The 14475-nt window shown below is 45.1% G+C and overlaps 2 protein-coding genes and 1 non-coding gene across 3 annotated transcripts; all 3 read left to right on the forward strand.

The window, feature by feature from the left end:
* The first annotated feature begins 194 nt into the window (after nt 1-194).
* Nucleotides 195-4030, forward strand: nrm (nurim). The gene is made up of 4 exons (XM_053446091.1): nt 195-410; nt 1679-1872; nt 2104-2280; nt 2737-4030. Exons 1-4 carry the CDS (start codon nt 260-262, stop codon nt 3061-3063), a joined length of 849 nt encoding a protein of 282 aa, XP_053302066.1. The 5' UTR covers nt 195-259; the 3' UTR covers nt 3064-4030.
* Nucleotides 604-676, forward strand: trnak-cuu (transfer RNA lysine (anticodon CUU)). The gene has a single exon. It is a non-coding gene; the product is annotated as a tRNA-Lys (tRNA).
* ppp1r18 (protein phosphatase 1, regulatory subunit 18) lies at nt 4005-14077 on the forward strand. Its single transcript, XM_053447489.1, has 5 exons — nt 4005-4038; nt 4998-5143; nt 5485-9477; nt 12582-12801; nt 13013-14077. Exons 1-5 carry the CDS (start codon nt 4005-4007, stop codon nt 13054-13056), a joined length of 4437 nt encoding a protein of 1478 aa, XP_053303464.1. The 3' UTR covers nt 13057-14077.
* The last annotated feature ends 398 nt before the right edge of the window (nt 14078-14475 follow it).

Below are 14475 nucleotides of genomic sequence, written 5' to 3' on the forward strand. Positions count from 1 at the left end.
GTCTAATATTGTCTATCGTTGATTCTACTCAGTAATACACTTTATTGTAGTGTATAATTTATATTTTAGGTGTGTATTTTATTTTCATACCTTATTTTGTTTTGTTTCCTATATTTTATTGAATCGTTGATGATTATAAATGAATCATGTATTATCAGAAAAAGCTCCCTGTGGCGCCACCGTGTGTCGGTGAGCGGCACTGCCTCCAGCTCCCGGAAGAAACCGGGAGAAGTGAGCAAATGAAGCCTCCTGGATTGAAATGGCGTCGCTCACGGGTCGCGGCTGTTTCCTCGGCGCAGTGTCGCTGCTGAACTTTGCGTTTGTCTTCATCTCCGCCGCAGACTTCGTCCGCTTCGTGTCGTTCCGAGCGATTTACCACAACATCACCGGAGAGACGAGCCTGTGTCAAGGTAACACTCACCGAGCTGGAGTCCGCGCGTGGCACGAGCCCTTCCGGTGCTTCCGCTGTTGTCGTTGTTGTCTACAAAGTTAAAGCTTCATGATTTTAACAACAACATGATTCATAACGAAGAAGAACAAGAGTCTGTATAACTTCTGACTGACTTGGTGTTGAAATAGGGACAGCCGGTAGGTGGCACTACCGCCCGGCTAGCTCAGTCGGTAGAGCATGAGACTCTTAATCTCAGGGTCGTGGGTTCGAGCCCCACGTTGGGCGACTACACTTTTTGTTTTCCAGTTCAGCGCCAGTGTTTACATTTTTGCACTGGTTGCTGACGTAGTTTAATATTTGTATTGGAGTAGTTTGAGTTTGTTTCAGCACTTTATCTGATAGCGTGTGTCATTTACTGGGATTTGCATGATTATACATTTTTAAACTTAGTTTTTCGGGGCAAATACTTTATTTTGTTGTTTGTGTGTTTACCAGTCGAATAGCAAATAGTATCATCCTCATCGAATACGTTTATACAGTACATCAGATTTGTTAGGACGGATTAGAAAGTGTTGATTTCCTGCAGCCACAAACATTTAACTCACACGACACCATCAAGGTCTCTAAAGTAATAATAGTTTGACCACAAGCTGTTCAATGGTGAAATAACTTAAAACGACAACAAACCATACAATTCTATCACAAAAAAACTATACACAAAGACCAGCTACCAACAATGATTTGTTGTGTTGTTGTGTCTTCCTCTTTGACGAGAGATTCCCCAGAATTCAAACACAAAACATTTTCCAAAGATCTCAGGAAAATTACATCAAATGTTTGATTTGATTTAATTCAACTCAAATTTAATTTACTTCAATTCAAAAGGGTGAAAACTGGATTTAATTTGGACAAACTGTTAATTTGTGTTGCATTGAAAATTGGTCCTAGATGTAAATCAATTCAGAACATTGTGCAAATTCTGTCGCACGTTTGATGCCTGAGTGCCTGTGAACAGTAGAGGTGTGTTCTCAGTGGCTCCGCGGATGACAGCGTGTTATCAGGCCATGAATGAACTGTACACAACTCTACAGTGTTATGAAAATATGATTAAACAGTTGAAATAATGTATGTTTATACTGTATGTATGTCAATGTACAGTGTTCTTATAATGTAGGCTATGTAAATACATGTATACATGGATAGTAAATGTATGATTATTAAAACTAACTAACTAACGTTCAGTGTACACCCTCCTCCTCTTGTTCCCGTCGTTTGCCTGAACCTCAGACTCCATCCCGTGGACGGAGGCGCTGCAGGACAGCTCCGTCCTCTGGTCCCTGGTTGTGGACGTGGGGCTGCTGGCTCTCTTCACCACCCAGCACAGTCTGCTGGCCTGGACACCCGTCAAACAGGCTCTCCAGTCGGTGCTGGGGGCCCTGAACCGGACGGCGTACTGTTTCACCACCGCACTGGCCCTGCAGGTACAGCAACACACACTCTCACAGTCTCAGTATGTAAATGATGTTGTGTTTATATAATGTATACCAATAAAAAAAGATATATTTGTTATATGGGACCATCAGGAAGAAAGAAAATCATGTCACGATTTTTATAATTATTGTATTTTCAATTAACATTTCAATTCAAGTACTTAAAATCTACAAACAAAGCACCACATAAGTTTTAAATATATTTATTTCCCCCTGTGTTAGATTCTGATGAGGTACTGGCAGCCAGTGACTGGCGCCCCCTGTCTGTGGTCGGTGCGTCATGCACCCTGGAGTATCTGGTTCCCTCTGCTCTGCTTCACTCTGCACTTCCTCTGCTGGGCGATCATCTGCAGCATCCTCATGATCTTTGATTACCCAGAACTGTTGGGCATCAAGCAGGTACCCAGGGACTCAAACTACCACCCTTTCTTATTACAGTGTATGGTGTGCATGTTAACGACAAAACACCTTTGAGTTGTGTACATATATACGACTTATCTCTGGTTACAGGAAGGTTTTATTTTGTCTAACCCAAGCATTTCAATTAATTAAACAGCAAACTGAAAAACCCACATCATTCGACAAAAAGGATTAATGTCCTCATTTTAATTAAAAACACAAACATATTTATAAAAATAGATGTAATTAAGTGTAACAATGTAAATCTGTGGCAATGAAAACCTCTCAAATGTAAATAGAGATTTAATCCTGGTGCTGCTGCTCAACCTCATTTTGGTTCCACTGTCTCACCCTCTCCTCCCTCTCTCCTCCCTCTCCTCCCTCTCTCCTCCCTCTCCTCCCTCTCCTCCCTCTCCTCCCTCCTCTCCTCCCTCCTCTCCCTCTTCTCTCTCTCAGGTGTACTATGAGTGTCTCGGGTTGGGAGACCCTCTCTCCTACAAGTCCACCCGCGCCCAGCGCTTCCTGTCCCACCTCCGCCACCCGGTGTGCCTGGAGCTGGGCGTCGTGCTGTGGTTCCTGCCGGCCTTGTCCCTGGACCGGCTCCTGCTGGCGGGGACTCTGTCGACCTACCTGGCCCTGGCACACTCTCTGGACAAACAGGATTTATCCTACCTCTGCATCCAGATTAGGAGCAAGATGCAGCTCCTTGCCGAGCCACAGCGCGGCATCACCGACACCACTGACACCACTGACACCACCCACAGCTACAGCAAGGAGAAGTGAAGCAAAGGTGTGACGCTGACTGCCTTAATACTAACCAGAAGTATTTTTATAAAACTGACTTCAGCAGAGACTGAGATCTTCTGTAAGCCTGAAAACTACTGTGCTGGATAAGAACATAAAAAAACTAATCCTTACTTTACATTATCTTTTCAACATTTTCTTTTTAATGATTTCAGACAGGGAATGTTTTATAACAAACACCTCCTCTACTGATGATGAGCAGGTCTGTAAGAGTTGACCACTATTATTGTAACATTTCTGAGCCAACTCAATTTAATGGTTATATTTTTATAAGTAAATTTATTTTCACATTCAATTTTATAAGAAAGAATTAATTTAAAGTGGATATGTTAGGTCATGTATCGTATAGCCTCACTAATACCAGATTTTTGGGCTGATACTGAATTGCAGTAATAGTTAGTACAAGTAACATGTCTACATTTGCCTTACATTAAAACAATATGTAGTTTTACATATTAAACAAGATTTATTGAAGATTTATTTTGAAATTGTCACCAAAATGCATAATAGAAAATAAACACTTACAGTTGAAGCTGAAATATTTTTCTAATTAATATGAACATTGAATGCCATTATCAGAGTATAGTTTTATATGCTGTTAAATACCATGTGTCAAGTGCATTTATTTTACTGTATCTTTCAATACACTGATTTTGAATTTTAATTGTCCTTTGTGTGAAATTGAGATTTCACACGGGCAAAACTAACCTAAAGTTATAATGGAAACAACATTTTCTCAGATTGTGAATGTATTTGCTGTATTTTTTTATGTTGTGGGTTCATCTGTGGTAACGTCAGAATAAGCCACTGGAAATTTAACTACACGTGTTTTCATGTATTTCTCTTATTTCCCAGTTCATGTTACGTGAAGTAACATCTTTGATTTCATATGTATTGTGCTGTATATACATTTCAAGACTATGTTGAATAAATGTAATAAGCGGTATGATGTAGGTGAGTGACATTTTCATTTCTTGTTTAAATGTATGTGTTCGTAATCTTATCTGGTCTGTTACTTATTTTTAATAGTAACACAAGTTTAAATAGATCCTTTTGGTTTATTAACACTCTTTATAAAACCTCTTTTTAAACACATAATTTAAAACAGCAGAGAGTCAATGATACTGTCTATTGGTCTGATCTGTTGTGTTCAAAAGACATGAGACAAATAGTGAATAGTATAAAAAATATTATGTACACCTAAAATTGTAAATTTGTTTACATTCCTGAGCTGCTACAACATTAAAAACGAGTTTAGAGCTTATGATTGTATATTAATCATCAAATTACATCATAGTCAATAACAGAAAAGAGTATTTTTGATTTCTTAAATTAAATGAAATGCAGTGAATTCATATTTTGCAAACTCAACTTGCAACCACACACTTTTCCCAGTGTGGTGGTATACTTGTATTTAAGTAAAGGATCTAATGACCTTCTTCTAACACGTGTTGACAGGAGTCAAACTATCAGGACTAAACTCAGTGTAACAGCACAACACGAGTGTGTTAGTGTTGCTTCAGGTAAACTCCTGCACTGCCCACTCACCCAGCCTTGCATGGTTCACAGCCACACCTCCTCCACCTCCTCCCTCCATCTCCTTCTCCTCTTCCAATTAGCCCCCGCAGGACGGAGGGATGAGACGGGGGAGGACAGGCGGAGGGTGGGGGGTTGGAGCCCGGGCAGACGGCTGCGCGCTCTAAACGCCTTTTCTTAGGTCCGACAATATGGTGTGGGGCACTAAACACTCCTGACGGAATTTAATGTAATTATCGGATTACTGAGCTGCTGCTCCGACGCTGCAAATATTTACTACTATCCCGACGACGGAGGTGTTCTCCTGCTCTGGTGCTCAGGCAGGTCAGGGGCCGATTTGACTGCCCTCAGGTTTTTAAACCCTCTTGTTTTGACAGCTTCGATTAGAAGCGGAGTTATTGGAGAAGGACTATTTTCCATCGAGCCACCGCAGCGCGCGCGTTACGCACAGCCAAGACGCACGAGTGGAGATGACAACTGCAAAGACCAAGCGGATGCAGTGATATTCAGGGAAAAATTTCAGGTGAGTTTCATTTTGTGTTATTTTCATCAATAATTCATATGCATCATGTGCAGCAAGTTAATCTGAAGGAGTTGATGATAGTATTGGTGTAAGAGGGGAAATTTAGACCCAATAGACTACTGATAAAGTTGGACTGCGAAAAATGATCAACACCTTGTGATGGTGCATTGATGTGTCTCTTCCAATTTGCTGTTAAACATTGCTAATTATATTCCAATTACTCAGTTCGATCAGCTGTCTCCTACATGCCAAAAGTTGTATTTTGGTTCATGCACACCTTTATTTAAAATGACTGCCAGAGAGAACTTTATTTTACTTTATCATTCGTCGTTTTTTTGCAGACCATTCCAGGAACAGCGCTGACCATTTTGACCAGAGACCCTGCACCTTTTTCTGTTATGTCTGTCTCCTCTCTGCCGGAATGGAAGCAACTCCTGCTGGAGAGAAAGAGGCGAGACGAGGAGGAACGAGAGAGGAGAGAAAAGGAGGAGGAGGAGAAGCTTGCCAGCATGCCCGCCTGGAAGCGAGGGATCATCCAGCGGAGGAAGGCAAAGCAGGACAGTGTGGGTGACAGGGAGAGGGAGAGGGACATGTGTTCCCTGCAGGTGGATTTCAGATCTCCCTCTGACGGCCTGAGCGACACAGACAGCTCTGTGACGGTCAATCTGGGAAGTGAACTGTCACTCAGTCCAGATCCGGGGTTATGGTTGGATGCAGACCCCAGATCAGTGAGTCAGGTGTCTGTGGAAACTATAGTGCCGTTCCATAAAAACCCATTTATTCGAACGCAGAGTGCATGGAGGAAGGGCAAGGATGCAGATGTAGGGAACGAGTCAGAGAGGGAGAAAGACAAATCCAGTCCCAGGGGTCAAGATGGAGACTCAGGAAGAGGACGAGACATAGAGCTGAAAATCGAGAGGTTCAGAGACTTAAGTGAGGGACGGGAAAAAGATAGGAGCAGGGACAGGAGTCAGGGAAGAGAAAGAGATAATAGCAGGGAGAGATGGGAGAAAGATAAAAAACAATGGAAAGAGTCGGTTAAAGATGTAACGAGGGAGAGGGAATACCTCAAAGTAAGAAAAGACGAGGAGGAGAAAGAAACAGATTCACCAACTGGATCGTTTTCTCCCCATGGCCCTTGTCTGCGAACCATCCGAGCCGACAACATCATCATCATCGAACAGGACAGGAAGGGTAATGACGAGAGAAGGGGGAGATGGAGGGAGGTGGAGAGGGAGAGGCCAGAGGAGGACCACCAGGGGAACAGAGGGATGAAGATGAACCTGAGGGAGATCCTGGCAGGAGGAGGGAGCGTCACCGAGATCCGAGCATCTGAGGTTCTGATCATAAAACCCTCGACAACCCCCGAGGAGAGGAGTACAGGAGGCAAAGGGAGAGAAGATGGAGAGGATGGGAGGAGGGAGAGCAGGGAGCTCAGAACAGACATATCCTGGCTGAGAGAAAAAGAGCCTGGGAAGGAGAAAGAAAGACCCTGGAGCCAGGCGCTAGTTATCAAGGATAACAGGACAGGCAGCCTGGAGGATAATGTGTTTATTGAGAGACGAGGGAGGGTAAGCCAGCTGCTGAGCAAATTCGGCGAGCTCCCTAAACCCCCATCTCGATCCAAAAGCTCTGATAACTTCCTCCGGCCTGGGAGGAGAAAATACTCCGATGAAGACGACCAACGAGCTGAGCAGAGGAAGGTGGACGGGAGGAATATGCCTCTGAAAGGCATCCCGAAGCGCTCGTTTAGCTTCTCCGATCGAGTCATCTGTGCTAAGGAGAACGGTTTAGATGATGAAAGGTGTTACGATTGGAAAATGCGTGAGAGGATACACTCAGACAAGAGCGTGGCACCGTGGGTAGATGTAGCAGGTCTAGGGAGGGACGCCACAGCAAAGATCAAAATGGGGTGCGCATGGCTTTTAGACAAGTCGGGAAAACACAAGGATGGATTTGCGAAAACAGATGAAAAGGCCGGATCTACGCAGAGGAGGAATGACGCCGACATGTGCATCTCCATCCAACACAGGAGTGAAGCTAAGAGAGTCGAGCCCATTGATAAGTGGGCGGCAGAGAGGTCCGGTAATGGAAACGGAGATGAGGGGTTCACGGTTGCGTCTGTCAAAAACACAGAGGGCATCTCATTTGCTAGAAGAATCCCAATCAGGCAGGATGGGAGAGCAAGAGCTGAAAGAGAAGCAAAGCGACTGGCGGATGAGAAAAGTTTAGAGCGAGAGCTGAGTGTAGAGAACAACCCAGAGGAAAGAGTTGAGGCGCAATTTGGCAACGTAGAGGATTTTCTACGAGGAGATGGATTTGAAAGCTCAATCCCAGCTGAAGCGACGCAGAGTCACGTCATGGCCGCATCAGCAGACACGACGAGTCCATGCCTCAGTAAGGAGAGTCAGTACAGACATGAGTCAGCTTTCACCGAGTGCTCCAGTCTGCTCTGTACAGTCACAGACAGGAACAGAGACCCCCAACAAGGGGCCGAGTGGACTGGACCACGAGGACCCTTCCCCACGCACTCCGTTTTGTCTCAGCACACAGAGGAGCTCATCAGTAAAATAGAAAGAATAGGGGACACAACTGTTTATGGCAACGAGAGAGGGGAAAGGCCTAACAGAGGTCTCGAACTGACCAAGGAGTGCAGGCAGGATGGAGAGCATCACAGCGAGGTCGGATCCGAGATTCTCGTCCAGGACGCAGCACCCAGATCTCCAAAAAGGGTCGCGCCTCCTGGTCCCCTCGAGATTCAAATCCCCAGGACTGTGTTTTATGTCGCAGAAGAAGTGGTGGAGAGGAAAAAGGTGGCCGTTCAAAACGACGAGGGCCGAGACAGGGAAGGAGGACAAGGGGTCGAGAGGAGGGACAGTTGGAGGATCGGGAAGCCCCTGAGCCGCATCGAGTCCCTGCGAGAGAAAATCCGACAAAAGGAGCAGGAGAGGCTGGAGAGGCTGAGACAGACGCAGGATGGAGAGGGGAGCGCAGCTGCAGAGGACAGTGATACTCCGACAGCTGAGGACATGGATGACGAGAGGGGAACTGAAGTAGAGCCAGAGTGGGAAGCTGCAGCTCATATACGGAAGAGGCTGGTCGACGCAGATACGGCACAGGAAGACGCAGCAGTGCAGTCAGCCACGGCTGCATTTGACGTCACGCAGGAAGTGTTGAAAACCTGCCCTCAGCTTCCTGTTTCTGCCCCACACTCGCAAACCGCCGGAGGAGAGGAAGTCTCGAGCGGGTACGCCGCTGCTGCCGCTGAAGTTATCTCCGACGGCTGTCTGATATCTGAGGATGAAGACGAGCCCCTGGAACATGAAGAGGAACAGCTGAGGAGCCACGGGGGCCGACGCGAGAGCAGAGAAGAGGAGAGTGAGGAGGAGGAAAAGCTGTCGGACGAGGAGGTAGAGGAATATACATCACCCCTCGATCCAACACAAGCTCTCTCCCCTTCGCCCCCTCATCCAAACTCCCTCGCAGCCATGAGTCGGATCTACAACTTGGAAACTGTCGGCTCAAGATCAGGTTTGTGCCTGAGGGACAGGACCTGTCCATCGGTGCATCTTGTTAAAGTGACGCCCCACATATCAAACTCACAGCAGGGCGACGGCAAAGCTTTACCGGGCGGAGACGTCTCTGGGGTTCAGACGATACAGCGGCAGATAGAGCAGTTTCAGCTGAAAGAGCAGGAAGCGCTGAAGTCAACAAGCATTCCTCTGAGGGACAAAGAGACACAATGGCAGCAAAGCCCCAGAGGTGTGTTTAAGCAACAGGTGAAGGACGAAGTCAAGAGCCAGGAGAAGGATCCGTCAGAATCAAACTACAAAATGTCACCTCTACGTGTTTGTTCTCCGACAGCTCAGCTCAAACAAACCGTCCCTGTTAACCCCTTATCTTTCCGAAGCCAATCCCCAGACAATGCTCTGAAATCCTCTGATACGGCCCCAACACCGGCCTCCTCCCCGTGTTCCCCGTCTCCCTCCCAGTCTCCCAGCATGTCTCCATCACCCAGCCCGTCGCCCACGCTCTTCTCCATCAGGAGTGCCTCTGGGGGCCAAGTGAAGAGAGGCGCCACCATTACAATCAAACCAAAGAAGCCTGTCGCTGCTGGAGGAGGAGGCGAAGGGATAGGATCCGCACCCTCAGCGGGACCCACATCGGCCGGGTCGAGTCCTGCAAAGTCTCCATCGCAGCAGGCCCAGACAACCCCCGCTGTGGCTGAGCCAATCAAGAAGAAGTACCCGACAGCGAAGGAGATCGAGGTGATCGGTGGATATCTAAATCTGGAGAAGTCCTGTCTGGTGAAAAACAGAGGGAACCCGAAAAGGGTGAGTAGAAACTGCACATTTTCTTTTTGGCCTTTGACCTCTTGATGATACAAACACTCTCACCAAAACTCAGAGAAACTATCGTCCTCTTCCAATAACTCTACCATGTCTTTAATCGAAAAATTAGACTACAAAAATGGTCGCTCCCCTGGTACAGGTTATCGTAGGTGGTCCAGACGGTGTCACCTTGTGTCACCTGTCAGACGGCCCCCCCGGCTGTCAAGCGGAATCCCCTTTCACTTGGAGAACATCCCTTTTGATTGAGAAGAGCGATCACAGAGAACGACCTAAGCCGGTTAAAGCCTTATCAAGCACGACATCTTGATTCTTAGCCATAAAATCCCGCTGTGATCTGCTTTTCCACTCGGACGTGCAGTCTGATGCTTTGTAGACTTTTGACTTTTAGCCCCTGATCTGGATTCTACGCACGTTCACCCCGACACGTGTAAGCAGTGGCTTCGGCAGCAGATTACTTTAGTCCAAAGTAATTGAAGCTATTTGTTTTGTGGCCTAACGAAAACAAAAGACCAGTGTCTTCATCTTCACTCCTCTGCAGTAGGAGGCAGTTCACAGGAACGTTGCAGGCGTCACTGGAGACAGACAAGTTGAGTAGGAAACCACAATGAGACACAGCCAGCTCCTTCCTCCGGCTCTTCCTTTTGTAGCTAACCTCTCTGGTATTCACACTAATTCACTCTGAGACCTGCCAGCTGAAACTGCAGATGAATCTTGCTGTAGTTAAAGTTCACATAAGGACTTTGTGTTTCCTTGTTTCCTGAGTGGAAGTTATCCTGACTCTCCTGTGAACACCGGATGGTGTGCTCATGGCTTTTTACTGCACCTGACGGCCTGTTAGAAGAATCGCATTGTTTTTTTTAGTACCTTTTTCCTATAATAGGAGTTGTCACACTGCTGAGAGTTTCCCCTCAGTCTGCATCTGAGTGCGTTGCAGGCCGCTTCCTCGTTCCCTCACACCAATTCTGACATTTTTTGCAGAGTCAGCCCTCCCTGCCCCTCAGACAAATCTCTCTTTGTATCTTATTGGCTGTACAGCAGGGGTTTGGTTTGCTAGACTTGAGTCTTGGCAGAGACTTGTTGACCACGCTGACCTTCCACTGCACGGCTGAGTGTTTCTGACAGCGGGGCCGCCAACTCCCAGTTTGACAGGGGCAAAAGGAAAAGAGAATAAATACAGAGAAGGGTGCTGCAGAGAGATGGGAGGAAAGAGCTCGATGGAGGTCTGACCCGCTAGGACGGGCAGGGCAGAGGAAAATGACAGTTTGACAGTAATACTGAGAGGATTAGAGGGCGATTAAAGGCTTGTGTTAAAAGCTGCATGTTTTTGCTCACTTCCTCTTTAAAACTTCTGCACTTCCTCCAAACAAGAGACAAAGATCAACATAGGGAAGTCACGTGGTGACCTTTTTTTTTTTAAATCTGTGCCATTTTATCAGGTGTAAAATACTCGATTAAAAGAGAAAGTAAAGGTCAGAAAGATTTGGTGCTTTTCCATGGAAATGTATTTCTTCAGGTGCAGGTTTCCCATCTACAGTGACTCCCAATGAAATCACTAAACATTTAGATTCATCAGTCACGGTTTGTTTTTCAGTTTCAGGAAACGCAGTCGGTTAATTCCTCTTTGACCACCCGGTGATTCTCTGACCACCTGTCACTCTCACATCCATGCCCTTCAGACTCTTTGACGTCAAGTCGCCTTTCCTCCCCCCCACCGAACCACGGCATCATGGGGGGTGGGGGGGTGGGGGGTGGGGGGGGGGATTTCACCTGCTTCCCCCCAGCCTTCCTCGTCCTCTTTTACTCGAAAGTTTCTCCTTGTGCATGTGCTTTCTATCTTGGAGATCCATGCCTCATATCCTGAAATTATCCTGAAGTATTTTTTTTTTTTAAATCCACCTGTAGATTTTTAAGTTTTGGTTGAAATTAGCTTTTTTCTAAATATTCTCATTGTATTGGGTTAGGGTTAGGGTTAGGGTAAGGGGTTCTGCTATGGATGCGTGCATTTTGAAAGCTGAAAACTCTCCTGAACTCAGAAGAACTGCAGTTATATAATATAGCTTCAAACTTCCCTCTTTCCATCTCTTCTACTGTTTCAGTTTCTGTGTCTCCCTGGTCGCCTTTGCTGTCCTGCTGTGCTGCCTGGGTTAATCAGGTTCAGGGAGGGAGGATTAGCCTCCTGTGCCTGAGCATGATTGGCCCAGCCTGTCTAATGCAGAGCTATTATCTGCACTACTCTGCAGACGGCCCCAGCCCCATGGGTGAAGTAACTTGTAGAGCGTGTGCAGTCTGGTGTCTGCTGGTCTCAGGCTCTTTCCAGCCTGGCTCTGTAAAAACGGGTGTGTTTACAATTGGAGGCTGCTGTTGTTATAAGGCACACTGAAGTGCTGCTGCTTCCTGTCTGTCAGTTTACTATATGTTGACGTTTGACCTTTGAGTAAACAAACTCAACATCTGAAAACATCTTGTTTTCCTTTTCAACACTTAGGGAGAAGCTGCAATCTGACCTTGTTTTTTCTTCTCCTACAACTGAACACTTGTCACGTACTTTCTCATTGTGATATGAATTTCCCTGAATGATTAATAACTCAGTACATGAAGTGTTCAGTCGGTAAACACTCTCACAGAGGGAGTATTTCTGCTGTGTTAAGCCTCATGCTGTCACTTAACATTACACTGACGGCGTAAGCACTACTCAGTTCCTCAAGACTGTTTTCACGTTCACAATGTCGGTCAAAAAATATATAGTGATTATTCTGCAGAAAATGTATATTTTAACTTTGAGTTTTTCTAATTTACTTTGCTATTTGCAATGTTTTGGTTTTGATTTCTGAAATAACTAATGACTGAACAGTACACACGTTTTAGAAACAGCCCAGCCACATTGTTCTCACATTATCTGAACAGAAGACAGACTACACTATAAGAATGAATCCTTTTTTAACACAGGGCAGCAGATTGGTTTACACAAATGTAGCTGACTGAAGCTAAAGGCAAAATCTCAGCTCGTGGGTGGTTTGAGTCCACGCTTCTCCAGTCCACACATCAAAGGGCAGTCCATTTACCATTTCCCCTCCCCTTGTTTCCAGGGGAAAGTATGTTTCAACGAGGATCGGCTGGAGCAGGTCTGTGAGTACCCGTCAGAGACCTCCATGCTGGCGTGTGTCCCGCACCCTCACGACCTGGGGAGGACGGAGAGGCTGCAGGGGGACGAGGCCCAGGAGGAGGAGGCCGACGTGGACGGAGAAATGATCGTGTCCAAGAGCACAAGGAACGTTGGGACTGCGACAGGACGAGGTCTAAGAGTGGGTCAGTGTCACCCTCTTCTCAAAAAACATAGCGTGTAACAATGATTGTTCAGCTCGTCAACATTTCTCACAGTCTTCTGTGCTCTGCGGGGAAAGTTCCCACAGACCTTAAAGGATGAGTTGGTGAATGGGATCAAATCAGATTTTGAATTGAAACAGGAAATCGTAGATTCACCTTATTTACCCTCCACCTCCATCTCTCTGTCTTCCAGATGAGTCTTGCCCTCGGTCTTCTTCGCCAAAATTGCCCTTGTGATGAGATCACCAACATTTTAATGTGATTTTTATCATGTCTGGTTTTATTTTAATTTTAAGTGAGTGTTTGTTTTTGTTTTTGTTCATTGTACCTAGATATATCATCAAAATGAGAAACTGTTGAGTAGGAAATGTACAGCAGATTTATCCTGATGTAAAAAAAAAAGAAGACATATTTGTGTTTACTGGGAAAATATGACCTAGTTTATTTTCAGGGAAATGTGTGGGGGGGGGGGGACAAATGTGAATGTATAAGAATGGTACATATTGCAAAAATATTATAAATCCAATTTGTAATATTTAAAAAGACCCTCAGGTGTGCACTGTCGGGCGATGGTGGGTGGCTTGTCTATGCAATATATGAAAATACTGATTGAAGATTTTATTTTTTAGTTAACGTATTTGATAGTTTCTTCCCTGTTCGTTATTTTCTAAGTTGAAAATCAGCACTGCCTCCGCACAGAAGAGTGATGTTCGCGTCATCTGTTTTCATGTGCCTGCCGGATTTGCTCATACAGATGATGTGATTTCGAAGGTGAGTTCGTGAAGACGTCTGAAGCCTTTTCGGAAAAAAATCTCCTCTCAGCGGTGGTCGTGTGGAAAGTTGCAGGAAAGGGTGTTGGTGCAATGTGTGGGGCCTTTGTCCCATGGGAGGGGGGGGGGGGGGTAATTGAGCCTGACTGTTCAATAAACAACTCTGGAAACGTAACAGTTAAAGTGTGTGTGGATTAAAATAAAGGTGTTATTTTGTTATTTTTGTGGAAGTGGAGAGAGTGAGAGATGTGAGAGGAAGAAGTCTTTATAACTGGATTATCAATCATATTACAGCTGATCTGACTTTTGGCTGCGTAATGTTGTTGGTATAATCTTTGTTTGTTGATGAATAATTGAATTGGTAAAGAAGACCCGTGTGTGATATGAATGATGTGCACATTGTTTGCAAATACATGTTTCCTATATGAAGGATAAGAGAAGCTGGCTTCAAGAGAAACAAAAATCTAATAAATAATTCTGAAAAAAGGGTTTTCTGTTTCATTTGATGATATCATATAAAACTGCTTAGTGACATCAAACTGGTAAATTGATTTTAACATACTGGGTTTGATTTAATAGGAGGAAATAAACTTTTTAGGGCTAATGTCAATTTGAAAGAGTTGATGTTTTTGCTTTTAAAATACACACATTTCCCCAGATCAACACGTACCAGCTTTTGGTCTCGAGCTTTTAAACACAATAAACCATTGTTATTTTATTTCACACAAACAAATGTTGCTGTTAAATCCTTGTTCCCTCTAATGTTGTTTTCTTCCACTAGACCTGCAGCTATAGCACCATGAAGAATACTAGTAGTATTAGTAATAGTACTAGAAGTATATGTACCAGCTTTTGTACCAGCTTTTGTCTGAAGGGCATCATCCTG

This window comes from Pleuronectes platessa, chromosome 18 (genome assembly GCF_947347685.1).
Source record: "Pleuronectes platessa chromosome 18, fPlePla1.1, whole genome shotgun sequence".
In the NCBI taxonomy this organism is placed as follows: Eukaryota; Metazoa; Chordata; class Actinopteri; order Pleuronectiformes; family Pleuronectidae; genus Pleuronectes; species Pleuronectes platessa.

Excerpts from the sequence above, each read along its gene's own strand:
- nrm (XM_053446091.1), top strand. The coding sequence starts at position 260 with ATGGCGTCGCTCACGGGTCGCGGCTGTTTCCTCGGCGCAGTGTCGCTG. Across the intron at positions 1,873-2,103 it reads CCACCGCACTGGCCCTGCAG|ATTCTGATGAGGTACTGGCA; the intron begins GTACAGCAACAC and ends CCCCTGTGTTAG. Across the intron at positions 2,281-2,736 it reads AACTGTTGGGCATCAAGCAG|GTGTACTATGAGTGTCTCGG; the intron begins GTACCCAGGGAC and ends TCTCTCTCTCAG.
- ppp1r18 (XM_053447489.1), top strand. The coding sequence starts at position 4,005 with ATGTTGAATAAATGTAATAAGCGGTATGATGTAG. Across the intron at positions 4,039-4,997 it reads TAATAAGCGGTATGATGTAG|CTTCGATTAGAAGCGGAGTT; the intron begins GTGAGTGACATT and ends TTGTTTTGACAG. Across the intron at positions 5,144-5,484 it reads TATTCAGGGAAAAATTTCAG|ACCATTCCAGGAACAGCGCT; the intron begins GTGAGTTTCATT and ends GTTTTTTTGCAG.